The sequence below is a fragment of the Thamnophis elegans genome, chromosome 5, assembly GCF_009769535.1.
Source record: "Thamnophis elegans isolate rThaEle1 chromosome 5, rThaEle1.pri, whole genome shotgun sequence".
NCBI lineage: Eukaryota > Metazoa > Chordata > Lepidosauria > Squamata > Colubridae > Thamnophis > Thamnophis elegans.
The window spans coordinates 14,421,782-14,441,112 of NC_045545.1; the positions used below are offsets into that span (position 1 = coordinate 14,421,782).

At 39.5% G+C, this 19,331-nt stretch overlaps 1 protein-coding gene across 1 annotated transcript; it reads right to left on the reverse strand.

The window, feature by feature from the left end:
• Positions 1 to 9,407: 9,407 nt before the first annotated feature.
• On the reverse strand, positions 9,408 to 9,755 carry LOC116509546 (40S ribosomal protein S20-like). The gene has a single exon (XM_032218736.1). It carries the CDS (start codon positions 9,753 to 9,755, stop codon positions 9,408 to 9,410), a length of 348 nt encoding a protein of 115 aa, XP_032074627.1.
• Between the last annotated feature and the right edge of the window lie 9,576 nt (positions 9,756 to 19,331).

The following is a 19,331-nucleotide window of genomic DNA, read 5'->3' on the forward strand; positions in this document are numbered from 1 at the left end:
ACATCAGGGCGGGTGGGCGGAGCCTCCAGCAGCCGCTGCTACTGGTTCGCCCAAACCGTTAAGAACCGGCAGAATGCCACCACTGCACAAATCTCCTTTATTAATTTAACAATTCTGTTTGCATTTTCCCATGCTGTAACAATAATCAATAAATCAGCTTTCTTTGCTCCCTTCTTATTACCTTTTAATTTTTGCACCCAGTCCTTGGATTTGTTATCCTGTAGGCCCCATCTTGAAACATGTGTTTTTCTTCCTCTCTGAGGTCTAGTTCCGGGCTTTTGTTCAAGCACAAGTTCTGTTTGGATTTCTCTTCCCTGTGTCTACTTGAATATTCAGAAAGTCATCAGCTAATCTGATATGTTTTTTCTAAGTCATGTAAAAGACTGATTTGCTTTGACAGGTGGATCAAGAGCAGAATTGGAGCTATTTTATCTGGACCTAATTAAACAACCGTCATTACTGGCAGGCAGGTATGTGTTTGTGATGACTTAAAATTATCTTGATTGGAATGAAACACAGACTATAAGCCATTGAATTAACTGGTGTAAAATGCAATTTTTTTTAAATACCTGGTGCACAGGCTGCATTTTGCACAGTGTAAAGCTATAGTAACTCCATCGTGTTGAATTCCATTTTGCTTTCCTCCAGGAGATTTTCATGTGGTTTTGTTTCCATATTATTTCATTCATTCCTTAGAGCTCCCAAATGGATCGTATGCCATTTTATTCATTGTGTCTTAGAGAACTGCTAATAATAACTGTCACCACTGATCTTGTTCATTGTGGCTTTCTTTTTGTGATCTAAAATGATAGTATTCACCAGGATTATTTTAGTGATGTAATTTTTGCAATTTTCTTTTGAAAAATAGTATATCAGCCTTGATCTATAGGCAAGAAATGCAAAAACAAGTAAGATTTCATATAGAATCACATTTAATAGTCTGAATTCAGCTTAGTTTTGAATGATTCTTATTGTGTGATTCTTAATAAGAAAGAGGCATTGTTTGGGGTAAATTGCCTGCCATTTCCAAGACTGAGGCAGATGTTTTTAAAGTCCTGGTAGTATTCAGACTCTTCTACATATTTAGCATTTTACTTTTTAAAATATCTATAGACGGGATTATTATTTGATAGAGCACACTTTTTATGTACAAACGTAGCATAGGTATCTTTCTCCTTTCTAGTTTCCCATCTCCAGCAACAATGCTTGTGAGATAAAGATGGAGATTGGAGCCAATTTGGTCTAGTGGTAAAGAATTAGGCTAGAAAATGGGAGACTGTGAGTTCAAGTCCCACCAGAGGTGGGTTCCTACCAGTTCGTACCAGTTCGGTAGAACCGGTTCGTCAAATCTACGAACCGGTTAGAAGAGATTCCACCAGTGGACCCGGAAAGCAGGCCATACCTACAGAAGAGGTTCCAAATTTTTTTGAAACCCACCACTCACACACACACTCTCTCTCTCTCTCTCTCACACAGAGACTCACACAGAGAGAGAAAGAGAAAAAGAAAGGAAGGAAGAAAGAAATAAAGAAAAAAAGAAAGAAAAAGTGAGAGAGAGATGAAAGAAAAAAGGAAAAAGGGGCAGAGAGGCAAAAGGAAGGAGAGAGAGAGAGAGAGAGAGACAGAGACAGAGACAGAGAGAGAGAAAGAAAGAAAGAAAACACACATGGCTGGCAAGCCACTCCCACCAGGTCACATGGCCAGCAAGCCACTCCCACAAAGGAGGCCACACGCACAGAGTAGGTTCGAAAATTTTTTGAAACCCACCACTGAGTCCCACCTTAGCCATGAAAACCAGCTGGGTGACTTTGAGTCAATCACTCTCTCTCTCTCTCAGCCAAACACATTTCACACAGCTGTTCTTGCAGGGAAAACAAGAAGTCATATTGGGTATATCCACTGCCTTGAGTTATCTGTTAAAATAATAGAGGCAGGATACATACAAACAAACAAATAAAATATGGGTGACCAAAGTCCTATTCCAAGACCTTAATCCTTACACCGCTGTGGCTTTCCAGATGCACAAGAATTGAATGGATTTTCAATTTGGGGATTTACAGGGACTTTTATTGTAACCATATTGCATCTTTGGAACATCCCATTTTGGGATCTGGATCTAGGGTTAACTGTCATGGAAAAGTTATGTTTGCTTGTATCAATTCTCACTACAGCTTCCAGGTGGGCATTGCATAGCTCTCCTTCACCCATTTCTCTAACTTTGCATGATTTTTCTGAGGTGGTTTGGATTCTTTGGCTTTTCATTTTTAGTTTCATCTTTTATTTTTTTCCCCCAAGTGAGTGGGAACATCTCAATAGGAGATGTTGAAGGAACCAGTTACTATTTCTGATTCAGGCAATTAATTTAAAGTAGTAGAAATGGAGAACAAAGGCATGAAGGACGGTTCAGTTGAGGTACAGGTGCAACAAAATAAATGTTGTATAGACAACCATTTAATTTTTATTTTTTTTCTCTAAATAGAAACAAATTTATCAATATTATGTCATGGGTTATCATGACATTTTGATGGCATATCAAAATCAAAGTAAAGAGGCTTGATAGCAATAGCACTTAGACTTATATACTGCTTCACAGTGCTTTACAGCCCTCTTTAAATGGTTTACAGAGTCAGTATATTGCCCCAACAACCTGGCTCCTCATTTGACTGACCTCAGAAGGATGGAAGGCTGAGTCAACCTTGAGCCAGGTGAGACTCGAACTGCTGTCAGTCAGTAGTCAACAGAATTCACCCGCAATACTGCATTCTAACCACTGCACGGCCACGGCTCTTAGATAAGTGAGTGGGATCCATATAAATGATACAAATTGCATATTTCCATTTTTGAACAAAGCTCTAAAGGTGGCATTATCATCTCTCTAATACTTGTACAGGGATGACATCCACTCGTTTCACTCAGGAGCAATTTACTAAAAATGTTATCTGAAAAGCAAGCGATCCAGCTCAACGGGGTCCGGCTTGGTGGAAGAGTTAAGACAAAACCACACTTCCCTGGTCAATGAATTCACTTAATGATGGCCACTTCAGTGCAAAGGCTGAAACTATAAATGATTAGAATTTTACTCATTGCTAAGTGTGATGGAATACTATATGAACCTGGAGAAGCAGTGGGTTTTTTTTTTTGCAACACAGACTTTTCTCAAATACAGATTATGAAAGTGCAGTCCCAAGCTGCATGGGGCAGCGGGAAGAGATTCAGGATAGCCACATCCAGGAGTGGGCTTCAGAAAGCTTAGCGGGGGTTCTCTGCCCAGTTGCTGGGTGGGAGTGACCATGGTGGATGTGGCCTAGTCTGCCTCCTGCACCACAGTGGTATGTGTGTGTTGCATTTTTGCCCACCCAGAGCTCCGGAGGCTTTCCTTGAGACTGGGAGGGCAAAAATGTCCTCCCCAGGCCCTGGAGGCCCTCTAGAGCCCAGAAACGGGCCCGTTTTCAGCCTTCCCAAACTTCTAATAGGCTTATTTTGTGGCCTCCCCAAGCATCTGCACATGCCTTGTACTTACCTCCATCCAAAACGGGCTGTGTGAGTTCTCCTGGGAGGGGTGGGGTGGAGTGGGGTGGGTGGGGCCAGCCAAGAGTGGGATTTGGGGGTTCTCTGAACTGCACAGAATCTTAGCTAGAGGTTCTCCAGAACCCCTGCGAACTCCCAGCAGCCCACCCCTGACCACATCCTAGAACCTCTTAGGATTTAGCTAGTAGGTTACAGATTTAGATACAGATGTTTTGGCCAACTTTTGTCCACTTGGTATGAGCGAATAAAGATTGAACTCAACTAGTCTTCACTGTGTCATCTTTGGCCTGGGCCTGATACAAAAGTTTTCTGACAAAGATCTGTGTAACCCTAATTACTAGTATTTACAGAAGAAAAATGCCAGAAACCTAATTTGAAAAAGAAAAGAAAAATGAAGCATGCCGACATATGATGCAGGTCCATATGCAATTAACTTCACCCTTCACAAAATTCCCTTCTCACATGCATTTAGCAAACTGGTATCGAGCAACAATCAATGTATGAGCCATGAAAGCAGATCATACCAGCTGAAAAAGCAATCCTGGTTCTCTTTAAGGAAGAAAACCTCTTCCCCCAGCCAACCCACCCTCCGCATTGATACACTGAATTATAAATTAGCCTAGGGACACCATATAGATTGTGCTCTTGTCATGCGTATAAAATTCTATTCAATTAATAATTTTGCTTTTCAATAAAAATACATTGGAGTAGCAAGTGAATGCTAACCCCATTCTGGGCGCATGATAAATGTAAATGAAGAGAAGCGAATGAAACGATTTCCTGTTGGTTTCTCTCTTTACACAGAGCTTAAACATTTTCCCCATTATACTTTTTAGATATATCTTTTAGTATTGACTTTCGGTATTGTGGTCTGCAACACTACCCATTTATGTATCTTATCTACCGCGTACTATTTTGCGGAGGCTCAGATTGGATCATGAGTTATTACTTAATATATGAATTTCTCATAAAAATGAAATCTTATGGCTCCAAGATTCAGGGGTTCTTCAAATGAGAATTATAATGCCCAATAAGGACCCTTACATTTTTTTTTGGGGGGGGGGTGTCTTTTAAATGCAGCTTGTCCTTTGCTACCAAGTTTGCATTTGTTTTCTACTCTTAGGAAATAGTATTGGTTTCTCATTTTTGATATTTTACCTTACTAGTTATGTTGAATTCCTTCTGGATAGAAAGTATGGGAATAAACTCTAATAGCTATGCATCATAGTTCACCAAAAAGAGGAAATGTGTCACAAAAAAAACAAGATACAGATGTGCGTAACATGAACATTTATTAATAAGTTGATACATCTGCAACTATATATTAAAGTATAAGAAGAAGCCCTCTATCAAGGAACTGAATGACTATGGACCAGTTGCTCTAACATCTGTAGTTATGAAAGTCTTTGAAAGGCTATTGCTGGCCCACCTGAAAACCATCACGGATCCACTGTTAGACCCTCTGCAATTTGCATACCGAGCAATAGATCGACAGATGATACTGTTAATATGGCTCTTAACTACATCCTACAACATCTTGAATCTCCAAAGACCTATGCAAGGGTCCTCTTTGTGACTTTAGTTCAGCATTCAATACCATCATACCTGACATTCTTCTAACTAAACTAAATCAGATAGTGGTACCTGAACACACTTGTAAGTGGATCACAAGCTTCCTAACAGACAGGAAGCAGCAGGTGAAGCTAGGCAAAATCACATCAGATACCTGTACAATTAGCACAGGAGCTGGGTGCTCTCTCCACTTCTCTTCTCTCTATATACCAATGACTGCATCTCAAACGATCCATCTGTTAAACTACTGAAGTTTGCAGATGATATAACAGTGATTGGCCTCATCCGAGACAATGATAAAACCGCATATAGTTGGGAAGTTGAACAACTAGCCTTATGGTTAAGATCCGAGGTGGCACAGTGGTTAAATGCAGCACTGCAGGCTACTTCAGCTGACTGCAGTTCTGCAGTTCGGCTGTTCAAATCTCACCGGCTCAGGGTTGACTCAGCCTTCCATCCTTCCGAGGTGGGTAAAATGAGGACCCGGATTGTTGTTGGGGGCAATATGCTGACTCTGTAAACTGCTTAGAGAGGGCTGAAAGCCCTATGAAGCAGTATATAAGTCTAACTGCTATTGCTATTGCTATGGTGCAACCAGAACAATCTGGAACTGAACTCACTCAAAACCGTAGAAATGATGGTAGACTTTAGGAGAAACTCTCCCATACTTCCATTTTTTACAATACTAGGCAACACATATCAACAGTAGAGACCTTCAAGTTTCTAGGTTTTATCATATCTCAAAACCTAAAATGGACACCTAACATCAAAAACGTCATCAAAAAAGCATAACAAAGAATGTTCTTTCTGTGCTAACTCGGGAAGTTCAAACTGCCCAAGCAGCTGCTGATACAATTCTGCAGAAGGATTATTGAGTGTCATCTGCACCTCTATAACTGTCTGATTTGGTTCTGCAACCCAACAAGACAGACACAGACTTCAAAGGATAATCAGAACTGCAGAAAAAACAATTACAAAATAAAATAAAAAAGAGGACCGTGAAAATATTAGAGACCCCTCACATCCTGGACATAAATTATTTCAACTCCTACCCCCAAAACAATGCTATAGAGCACTTCACACCAAGACAACTGGACACAAGAACAGTTTTTCCCTGAACGCCATCACTCTGCTAAACAAATAATTCCCTCACCACTGTCAAACTATTCACTAAAGCTGCATTACTCTTACTATTAGTCTTCTCCTAGTTCCTATCACTCACCTCCTCCCACTTATGACTGCATTACTGTATCCTTACGATTTATATTTATGTTGATTGTTTTCTGATTTCTTATTTGTACCCTATGACTATCATTAAGTGCTGTACCTTATGATTCTTGACAAATGTATCTTATTTTTTTATGTACACTGAGACCACATGTACCAAAGACAAATTCCTTGCGTGTCAAATCACATTTGGCCAATAAAGAATTCTATAATCTATTTCACAAGTGAAGGAGATCATAACACAGGTTTTTTTTTCTGATTTCCTTGCTTAGTTGCTAACTCCAAAAAGCAATCCTTGTTTGTTTCATTTTTAGCATTTTTATTTTAAAAATATAATAGGATTCTTAGAGTTGTTTACAAGAGAAGTTAATCCATGAGATTGTTCTGAACAATGAACACACACACACACACACACACACCACACACACACACAACGTCTTGCTTTGGTGACATACAAGGGCCCTGTAACATGAGATATGGGAAAGAACCATTCAAGCAAATCTTAGCACAGAATGATTTTTCAAGTACTAAAACATTTTAAATCTAAGATTTCCTTGTTTATACGTTTTGAGCTGTATTTATGCAACCATGGAATTATATTTTGTAAGAATGTTAATTTGCTGTTCCTCTTATTTCTATTTCTTTATATATTTTTTTGCCTTAATAAAATGTCTATTATTTCTATAACTAGTAGTCAGTGGTGGTATTCAGCAGGTTCTGGCCAGTTCTGTAGAACCAGTAACAGAAATTTGAGTAGTTTGAAGAACCAGTAAATACCACCTCTGACTGGCGCCATCCCCATCTATTCTCTGCCTCCTGAGTCCCAGCTGATCAGGAGGAAATGAGGATTTTACAGTAACTTTCCCCTAGAGTGGGGTGGGAATGGAGATTTTACAATATTCTTCCTCTGCTACGCCCACCAAGCCACACTCACCAAGTCACCCCACGCCCACCAAGTCACGCCCACAGAACGGTAGTAAAAAAAATTTGAATCCCACCACTGTAGTACTTCTGTAACTACTATTGTTAATCAACATTTTGAACTGTGCTATGAAAGGACTAAGCTCCAGTGTATTCCTAAAAGTGGCTTCATAGTTTTTTATCCATCTGGATGTAGTCAATTACACTGACACCTATTGTACTGTATGGGAAACTTCTGTAAGTACTGTAGTTTCTGAATAACTTCGGCAGTAACTCTTATATAATTTATTATAATACTGTAATCAAGATAATTCTGCTGAATAAGGATGCAGTTGGTACACCATTCTCAGTGTAGGGAAAATGCATTGTGTACTAATCAAAGGAAGCAGGAGGTTAGAGATTTGTCCAGATCACAGTTTACAGAGGAGAAGAAACAGTGTGATGATGTGTTTCCTCTGGCTGATGTCCAAGGAATACAAGGCCTCTCACATCCTTTGATCACAACTGCATAATTCCACTTCCTTCTAGGAAAGACACTGTTAGCCGCTCAAAAAGTCAGGGAGCAAACAACTTTATTCAATAAAAATTACCACTACATACTTTCTCAAACAATGCATTTAAGCTGAGGAAATCCCTTAGGCACAATTACGCTAAACCATGTTTATCAACCATAGTTTGTAATTTCAGTGTCCGGAGGCCTTCAATCATGGTTGTGAAATCAATTATTCACTCCCAACAGTCTTTCATAGTTCAGTTACTGCTTTGGTATTCTCTTAATCACCGGACAGTTTTAAAATAACATCTCCCAAGGAACTGCGTGTTTTGATTGCAGTCCACCTGTGATCTGTGGATTCACTAAATAATATTTTAGTAAATAGTATGTATGTATGTATGTATGCATACATGCATGCATGCATGCGTGTGTGTGTATATGTGTATATGTGTATATGTGTATATGTGTATATGTGTATATGTGTATATGTGTATATGTGTATATGTGTATATGTGTATATGTGTATATGTGTATATGTATATATGTATATATGTATATATGTATATATGTATATATGTATATATGTATATATGTATATATGTATATATGTATATATGTATATATGTATATATGTATATATGTATATATGTATATATGTATATATGTATGTATTTAGAGTCACAACCCCTGGTATGCCCAAATATGGGAGGAAGTCCACTGCCTCCATTCTCTGTCTATTGGCTATTCACAAGAGACCATCCAGACAGAAACCCAATATTTTTTTACTGTTGCCTTTGTTACATTTGTGTTGTATTTGTGCTGATAAATAAATAAAGGGAGACTAGTATAGATCTATTCCAAGCTATTTAGCTCTCATCAGCTAGCCATACCCTTACAGGGATAAGAATCTGTGCTGTATTACATCTTAGGCAGATGTGTTAACCATTAAGCCACAAGGTTCTCCTCCTTATCAGCTGAGCGAGAGAAATAGGTATGTATTTAGAGTCACAACCCCTGGTATCCCCAAATATGGGAGGAAGTCCACTGCCTCCATTCTCTGTCTATCGGCTCGTCACAAGAGACCATACAGACAGAAACCCAATATTTTTTACTGTTGCCTTTGCTACATTTGTGTTGTATTTGTGCTGATAAATAAATAAAGGGAGACCCTTTACAGGGTATGGCTAGCTGATGAGAGCTAAATAGCTTGAAATAGAACTATACTAGTCTCCCTTTATTTATTTATCAGTATGTATATATACATACATATATACATACATACATACATACATACATACATATATATACATATATACACATATATACACATATATCTACACAGATGCATATACATATACACATACACACATACATACATATATATGCTGCTTTCTGACACACACACACACACAGAGAGATACAGATACAGATACAGAGATATAGAGATAGAGATAGAGATAGAGATAGAGATAGAGATAGAGAGATAGAGATAGAGATAGAGATAGAGATAGAGATAGAGATAGAGATAGAGATAGAGATAGAGATAGAGATAGAGATAGAGATAGAGATAGAGATAGAGATAGAGATAGAGATAGAGATAGATATAGATATAGATACTTAACAGCTTTTTATTGATACATGTAACAACCATACATGTAACAACCATTTAAGCATCAGCAATGGTAACTTCAACTTCCACCCCTGGCTCAATGCTGATAGAAGTTATCTGTTTGACAATCTCTGAAGGACTGTGTAAATCAATGAGGCGCATTTGGAAACGATCCCAAGTTTTGGAACCTTCACCACATGGTGTTTTTCTCATAGTGATTTGCAGGGTCTTAGTAGGCATGCGAACAGGCCCTTTCACTTTTAGATTTTTTTCTTTAGCACCTCTGATGAGATCTGCACAAACCTTTTCAAGAGAGTTCACATTGAGACCTGTCAAAGTAATTCTGATACGATGAATTGCTACTTCTTGTTCCACGGAGGCCTTTCCAGTAACTTTAAATGCCATAGTTTCCGCGAAGCTTTCCTGACCGACTTAATCCCGGTCAAAGTGAGCACCAGAGGCCCAGGGAACAACGGTGAGCCCGGAAACAAAAGAATGAGCCGCAGCACAGGCAACCATCCAAAGGCATAAATCTATATTTTCTTGTGTCCTCCCCCCAAGTTTGGTTTTCTGAAATTCATAATAATTATTGTATGTTGAATCTTCAAACTTTCCTCATCGCTTGTTAAAGGAGGTGCATGTGAACCATTCTCTGGATAAAATGACTTCAATTGTTAGCCATGCTATCACTAAGCCAGCCCTAATGCTATTTATAAATGGAAGAAGCTATTTTTTTTCCTTTTATCATGGTGTGATTCATAATGCAAAATGTGATCACATGACACCGGGATACGGTAACCGTCATAAACATGAACCAGTTGCCAAGCACCCAAAGTTTGATCACATGACCACAAGGATGCTGCAATGGTCATGCGAAAAATGGTCATAAATCAGTTTGTTCAATGCCGTTGAAACTTCAAATGTCACTAATTGAATTGCTGTAAGGCGAGGATTACCTGTAAATCATTGGTGAGTGCATTACTGAATGGGAAAGTTTATGGGAAGAAGCAGAGGTAGCATTCACCCGAACTGGTAGCGGAAATTGTGGGTGAGCCTTCCCACCTGCCCCAGCTCTATGCAGTACTATTTAGGCACGTTTTTGAGACTGGGTACCAGTGGTGGGTTGCAGGCGGTACGCCCCAGTACGGCAGTACGCCCTGGTACCAGAGCCGCTGGAGCGTCGCAGAGGCTTGCGGAAGCATCACAGGCGAGTACAACACATGCGTGCGCCACGTGCGTGTCAGCACGTGCTGTACGCATCCATATGGGTGATGCCAGCGCCATTCGACAGTATTTGTTAGAGCCAAGGTGGCACAGTGGTTAAATGCAGCACTGCAGGCTACTTCAGCTCACTGCAGTTCTGCAGTTCGGCTGTTCAAATCTCACTGGCTCAAAGGTTGACTCAGCCTTCCATCCTTCCGAGGTGGGTAATATGAGGACCTGGATTGTTGTTGGGGGCAATATGCTGACTCTGTAAACCACTTAGAGAGGGCTGAAAGCCCTATGAAGCGGTATATAAGTATAACTGCTATTGCTATTGCTATTCCAACCATACCAGTTGGAATGGAATCCGGAACCCACCACTGCTGGGTACATGCGCGTAACAAAATGTGAAACCCACCGCTGGGAAGAAGGCCATCATATCAAAAGAAATTATAGCTTTGAGATGAAAGCCTAAGCAGACCAGAAAATAAGCTGAATGAATTCAATGGAATTTCTATCTCAGTAGATGTATAGAGGATTGCACTAGTGAAGTTAAATGTTGCTACTTTTTTGGAATAAAAAGTAATAGCTTTCAGAGCTGAGTAGTAATTCTAATACCAGAGGACCAAAACTTCCATAAATATTATTCTTTATATATAAAATGTATCATTTCATCATTCCATGCACACCTTTCGAATGGATGTATTTATTAAAAATGGCCAGATAACATCTCAGACATATTCTGGCATTCAAAGGACCTTCTGCTAATTTCCCCTTTGCACCATATGTGCACTGTGGCTGAGAAAGAATGGTAGCCCTTGAGTGAATATTTGTGCTTACTCCTAAATGAATTTTCAGTAATTAATTTGGTTCCCAAACACCTGGCTTCCAATTTGTGTGTAATTGGCGCTTGGATAGTTGGCTTTACCTATTGATAATTTCTCTGGATAAGCAAGTATTTCAATTCTACCGTGTTTCTACTTAATAATCAATAGTCCTGCTATTTAATGAAGAAGTAGCCTTTCATCATGGCCTTTGTGCATTGTTAAAATGACATTGATCCTTGTCATTATCATATGTCCTTGCTGTAAGGACACATGAATATCCTGGTTACAGTATAGGAGCTGCTTAGCGCCCATGCGCATTGTTTAAGGCCACATATTCCATAGTGAAAATATCAGACAGAGAAGGAAACAAATGTTTCTTTTGCAAATACATGGGTATTGACATGGATCACATGAGGGCTAGTTCAGACGAAACTTTTCTCTCAGCCATAAGTGAGGGCATGCATTCAAAGCTTTTGCTTGGATGGTTCAACAGGCATTATTATAATTTACTAGCTGATAACCTGGCGTTGTCCAGGAATTTATTTATCCTAATCCTGTATTAGACAGGAAAAGCCCTGATTTCGGTGACAATTAAATTAGTTCCAAATGTTTTCCGTGTGCCCCCAGAAGCATCAAGAAAAGTGATAGCACCTTAGTTTCTAAGGCTGGATTTTCCTCCTTACCAGAGGGAGCTTCCTAGTGGAGTACTGTGAAGCTGTTACCAAGGCGACTCCACTGCGCTGCACAGTAGGGACCATTTTACAGCAGTATGGTAGAAGCCATTGCAAGGCACAACAGGCTGTATCTTATCAGAATACAAACCCCAAGGGGTGTTAAAGGTGTCTTACCCCCACAGTATTTGTTTCCAGAAGGTAAGTAATCTATGTACCAAGTCTGGTTAAAATTACTCGAGGCATTCCAGAGTTATGCTGGAACATACGTACACACACACACACTCACACACACACAGCTGTTTTATATATATGGATAAAGATACAAACAGATAGAAGGAACACCCATGGGATCACCTCTCACACCCGTCATCGCAAACTTATACATGGAACATTTTGAAACTAACGCCTTAGATAAATCTGAACACAAACCCAACTCTGGCTTAGATATGTTGATGACACTTTCGTGATTTGGCCACATGGGAAAGAAAAAGTGGACAACTTCCTCACATATCTCAACAGCCTACACCCCAAAATACAATTCACTATGGAAGTATAAGCAAACAACCAACTTCCCTTTCTGAATGTCCTAATCTACAAAAAACCCAATGGCTCCCTAGGACACACCATCTACCGGGAAAAAAACCACACCAACTGCTACTTAAATGCACAATCCCATCACCACCCTGCACAGATCAACTCTGTAGCCAAGACCCTCATCTCCAGAACCAAACGCCTAGCTGACAAAGACAACCTGAAAACTGAATTACACACTCTCACAAACACATCAATCTCCAACGGATTCCAAAGAAAAACAATTACCAACCCAATCCAAAGGGAGACTCCCTCCAAAAACGAGTGATGGTACATTAGCCAGAAGACTACAGTATTTGGCTGCCCAAGACTGCTAGTCCATTTGGTTCACGCTCACTATTCAGAAGTGCACTCAGAATGACTAATGGCATTCTGCAATCTTATCTGGGGCTTTTTCTGTCCACCAAGGTCACCTCCCATTCAGCCATCACATTTGGGCACGTCTAACATCTTTGCATTTGTACGTCTGCACATAGCGCCAATATTTTTCCACCAAAGCAGTACCTATTTATCTACTCTCATGTAGCATGCTTTCAAACTACTAGGTCAATAGAAGCTGAGGTAAGTGACAGGAGCTCACCCACTCACACAGTGCTAGGACTCGAACCGCCGGAGCATAGACCTTCTCTGGTGTCTTTAAGCCACTGAGCCACCACACCTCTGATCTACAGGCATACAAATAGATTATGTATTTGATTTTCTGGAACACCCAATTTATGAGGAGTATTGGGATGGCAGAGATTGGATCTCAACCTGGATACATTGATACTGACAAAGTATAAATATGAGAACTGTCTGCAGAAAAGTACCTATTGATTAATGAATCTTGTTTTTTCTTTCTCGTTGTTGCATTCAATAGTAGCCACTTCAGAGCACAAGACATACTGAACAAGGATGAAAGTTTGTCAATGTCCTTCTTATTGCAATGGTCAACCCAATATTCATAAGTCCATTCCAGTGTCCATTCTAATCAATGGAGTGTTATCATGGTATTTTAACCATGAAGAAAGCAAAATGTAAGACACTAATCTGGCCAGGAAGTATCCCTAATATAAATGCATGCTGTTTATCTTAGCAATGGTGACTAGCCATCCACCATTAATATACAGTATTTGAATAATGTTATTTTCACTGCTTCCTCCCATCTCTTCCTGACAGAACAGGATAAGACCAGGGACTTTTTTTATAAACATCTTTTAAAAATGTTAAAGTTAGGTGGAGAGATTGAAAACATCCCACAGCTTCCATCCTATTTCTATTCAGTCATTATGATATTGCTTTGACCCTTCATAGGTCTGTACAAATACAGAATAATCTTTTTGCCTTTTCCTCCATTCTGGGGGGTTTGAGTGCAAATTTCTTTCAACATTGTGTGAGAAGAAAAATGGGTTTGTTTTTTTTAAAGAGCAGATTAACAGCAATTCTTATGTCTCTGCATTCGCAAAATTCAACGGAGACTGGTGTGCCTAATATGAAAAATATTGTATTGTATGTACCTTTATAAAGTATGTACAATTTCACAACGGTGCACTTGAGAGAGTTCTTGTGTTTTTTAGAGTTTTACAATCAGAAAGGGAGTATTTACGGTAAGTGGGTTGTAGAATGCAGATATATAGTCCTGACTTATAACCATTCATTTAGCAATTGTTCTGAGGGTATAGTGGTACTGAAAAAGTAACTTATACCTGGTTTTCAAACTTATGACAGTATGACCGTAGTCATGTGATCAAAATTCGGCCACTTGGAATGTGCATGTACTTGTGATGGTTGCAGCATCCCTGGGTCACATGATCGTTATTTGAGAAGTTACCAACTGGCTTCCAATAAGCAAAGTCAATGGCGGATTCACTTAACAACCTTGTGATTTGCACAATGGCCATTCACAACTTGCAACCAAAAAGGTTGCAAAATCAGGTGCGACTCACTTAATGGCCACATTGCTTTGCAACGGAAGTTCTGGTTTTAATTGTGAGTCCCTGAATGCTTTTAAAGTGTTGATGTTATTGATGGGAAAAGAATGAGTAAACTTGTGTCATCTGGAGATTTCTCCCACCTTAAAAAAAAGAAGTGCAAGACAATATTTTTAGAAATGTGGGGTCCTTGGTGATCTCTGAGCTTGACGGTTTTCATGCAAACGTTTCATTACCAAACCAGGTAACATCATCAGTGTATTGATCAATACTGAATAGCACTAATGATGTTACCTAGTTTGATAATGAATATTTGTATGAAAACCACCAAGCTCAAAGAGCACCAAGGACGCCACAGTTCAGAGCTACAAATGGTCTCTTCTATTGATATTTTGTTTACAAATTTTGCTTTAAATACTCTCATAAGAAACCATTTACAGGCGGCAGAAAATAGAGAGTGATTGCCACATTGTAAATGTCTGTATTTTTGTGGCCTCTGTCCAGTGGTGGATTTCAAATTTTTTTAGAACCTATTCTGTAGGTGTGGCCTGTTTTGTGGGAGTGGCTCGGTGGTCATGTGACTGGGCGGGCATGACTTGGTGGGCGTGTGACCAGGTGGGTGTGGCCAACTTGGAAAATATGGTGAACTCACTTAACAATGCTCTTCCTAGCAACCAAAATTTTGGGTTCAATTGTGGTCATAAATTCTCTTTCTCGTTCTTTCTGTCTTTCTTTCTTTCTTTCTTTCTCTCTCCCACTCTTTCTTTCTTTCTTTCTTTTGCCTCTCTCTCTTCCACTTTCTTTTTCTTTCTTTTTCTTTTTTCTTTCTTTCTCTCTTTTTCTTTCTATCTGTCTCTTTCTTTTTTCTACTCTCCCTCCCTCCCTCCCTCCCTCCCTCCCTCCCTCCCTTCCTTCCTTCCTTCCTTCCTTTCTTGTGTGTATCTCTCCCCATTCCTTCCTTCCTTCCTTTTGGAATGGGTTCCAAAAGGTACTCTAAATTTCACGAACCGGTTCTGGCGTACCAGTGTAAACTGGGAGGAAACCCACCCTTGCCTCTGTCTGTAAACATATCTCTTACTTGTAAACTAAAAGCAGTGGTGGGATTCAATTTTTTACTACTGGTTCTGTGGGTGTGGCTTTATGGGCGTTGCTTTGTAGGCATGGCAGGGGAAGGATACTGCAAAATCCCCATTGCCTCCCCACCCCACTAACCTGCCTTCCAGCTCCATTCTCCTGTTCAGGTCAACAAAAGAAGATCAGCTGGGAGGCAGCCTATATGCTGGTTCTCCGGAATACTCAAAATTTCCGCTACCGGTTTTTCAGAACCTGTCAGAACTGGCTGAATACCACCTCTGCTATGAAGATTGTAGAACAGAGGATCTTGACTTGGAGGACAACAAATGATATTCCTAATCCATTTCAAAATATAGGCCTCACCCAGGGTGGGGTTTCTCGCCCCGTTCCAACCGGTTGGTTGGAACGGGGCCGGCGGCGTCCTCGTGCACGCGCACGGTGCACGCATGCGTACTAGCATCTGTGCGATGCTCCAGCTGCTCCTGGAGGATCGCGCAGGCGCTGTATGCGTCCTTGCGCATGCGTGGAAGCGCAGAACTCGTCAAAACCGGGTAAGAAGTGCGGGCGGGCGGGTGGGCCCTTCGCCGTTCCCGGAAGTACTTACTTCTGGGTTCGCTGACAACCGGTTTGCAGGGACCGCCGCGAACCGGTTGAAACCCACCCCTGGCCTCACCATTTATGTTTGAGTATTACAAAGACAATTACGGCGGGATTATCCTTTTGGACATTAACAAGTGCCCCCGCTTTTTAAAAAAGTGTTTTCTCAAGAGAGTGGTGAACAGGAAATCACATCTCTATGAAAACCTGGTTGGGGGTGGGGGGGGGGAATATTTTCACAGATATATTATTTACTCTACCGAAATGAATCTCCCCCTCCAGAAAACATAGACAAATGTGCTCCCTGCACGAGCCCACAGACCATTCTAGACCCAACTGTCAGTTGTTTGGTACTTCCTGTCAGACTGACTAAACTCTGTCATCCTTCAACCCAGTTTAAATTAACAGGTAATTTGTAAATGTCACTTTAGGTTAGGCTGCTCATTTTGTTTCTACTCTACCAATGCAAAGTCGGGGACTAATTTTTCTTGTCTTCTTTTAATAGGATTTTCATTTATAAATAGAATTATGTTCTGAAAATAAATTACAGTAAGTGATGCACGCGACTGGAAGCAACAGCACTTTCATAGAATTTCAGGCACCTACATCAGAAGAGATTAATAAAAACACTTCAAAGGCTAAATTCTATTTAAGCGTAAGACAGCTTTTGGTTAATATTTAATCTGAGTAACAGCACTTTCAGTTGAAATATGATTTTTTAATATCTAAATTAATTTGCAAAACCAAAGCCATTAATTTAGCCGGAGAGCTTTCGTCAGTGCAAAGTTTTGACAATTTATTGGGGTGAAGTGAAGTGGGGTTAAAATACAAAACTTTATGCTGAACGGTGTAGTTTTAATAAGCAACTTTTGTTTGGCCTATGTGTGGCATTTGATCAGCTACACCGCTTCGGGTCTAAACTTTTATGTTACGCATTTTTATATTGCATTAAGAGAAGAATGAAGCTTCTATTTTAGCAGAAGTCTTTTTTCATCCTGGCAATTGAGGTTCTCAGTTAGTGGGTGGTCATGAAATATACCCCACCAAACACTACTATTTTTACAGAAGTTTTAAAACCCTAAAATAGCTTATTTTTGTTTTACAAGAACTTTTTTTTCCCCTGACTTGTTTCTGTTTGCAAAATTTATTTTATAGAGAACTTCATGGTGGCAGCTTGATGGCAATTCTATTTACTGTTTATCCACTTGAAAAATTTGGATAAATAGTATATATTTGGGAAAGCAAAAAAGCGATGTTGGGAAAGTCATAACTGGACAGTTTTCTCTATGTCTTTGAACCAATTAATGAGAGCTGGTGGGAGGGAATTAAAAGGATGGATTGGAGCTATTTTATATCTGGCGTACGGCAATAGAAATGATGTGAAAGTTTTTTTTCCCCTCATTACTATTTTCTAACTAAAACAGAATGACCTGTATAATAATTAAATAAGATTGCTATAAATAGGGCTTTGTTCCTTTAAATTATGTACATTTCCTGCATAAATATAACTGGGAAAGATTTAAGCATGCAATTTGCACACAGCAAATCATTGTGTCTGGACATGCATCTAAACTCTAGATTTAGTAAGCTTCTTTTGTTCTTTGTTTTGGATTGACAAAATCAGGCCTTTTAGAGAAAGTGATATCTTCAGGTTTTTCAGCTTGGGAACTGGTAAAGTTTTGGGAATCTTTAGGGTGGAGTGGTGGTTTTTTGTTTTTATTTTGCTTTTGTTATACTTTTATTGTAAATTAAAATGGGAAGGGATTTGTGGCATTTTCTCTTTCCCTAATTTTGGGTAAGGGTATTCATTTACTGTTTCATCACAGGGAATATGAATTAGATCCACCCGAGAATTGCTTTTCAGACATCACAATTACAATTTGGGGTATGTATTTCTGTGATAACAGAACAGGTTAGGCAACTTAATTTGGCACCTCAGTGGCAACCAGTGGATCAGAGTCAGAACCAGAATATACAGATTGTGATGAAATAACAAAAATAAATTAAAAGCATTAAAATCATTCAGGCTTCGGTTCCTTTATAGTTACTATTCCATAGCAGTACCAGCTGTCATTAAGAAGACAATACAGAAAGTTCTTCCAAGTAATTTTGTTAAAGTGGAATAATAAGCTATATTTTTCTTTTTTTTTCTTTGTACACTCAAGAGCTTGCAACTAAAAGCGGTGCTATGACATTTTGCAAACTGGAAGGAAGTGGCCTTGGGGGTATCAAAATATGACTTGTGAGAAGAAAGAAGCAATTGTTCTCTTCACTTTGTACAATTGTCAGATGCCTTGTAATTATGTTGTTCATTTCACAACTTGGATGCATAATTTACTTATAGTTTCATCCTGTCATATAATGCAATAAATTGCTATCCAGGATCGGATGATAAGTGCTCTCAAATCCATACCATTTGTTGGATGGACACTGATATTACACATTTTCTATGATTATTCTGAAAAGAAAGAATGGTAATGAAACATCCATGGTGAAATGATGTCAGCCTTGCAAGGGGAAAGAAGAGGATAATTGTACTATTTGTTACACCTGCTAAGGGAACAGAATTAAAATAATAGCCAACCACTAAAATATCAGTGTAATATCACTCCTTGTTTCCCATCTGGTCAAATTGGTTGCCTGCCCTCCCCCCCCAAATCAAAATATGTTCATTATGAATCATGCTGCATATTAGTATTTATCATTTGGATTCCCCGCAGCAACACTCCCTAACTTGACCCCCCATAGAAATGTTGAAACAATTTCCATAAATGTTACGAGGGAATATGGCTGTTATAATTCAACCACATCTGCTATGTTGAGAAAGGATCCTTTATCTTTAGCTATTTAATGACTTTGTTCATATGAGCCGTTTGGTGTAATGGCGAAAGCACCAGATTTAGAACCTGGGAGATTATGAGTTCTAGTCCTGCCTTAGACACAAAGCCAATTGGTAACCTGGGCCAGCAATTGTCTCTCAACCCCAAGAAACAGGCAATGGCAAATCGTTCTGAAATCACATCAAAAAAATTGCAGGGAGTTGTCCAGGCAGTCTCCAACAGTCAACAATTGCTTGAAGAGACCAACTCCTACCAACACACACAC

Excerpts from the sequence above, each read along its gene's own strand:
- LOC116509546 (XM_032218736.1), bottom strand. The coding sequence starts at position 9,755 with ATGGCATTTAAAGTTACTGGAAAGGCCTCCGTGGAACAAGAAGTAGCA.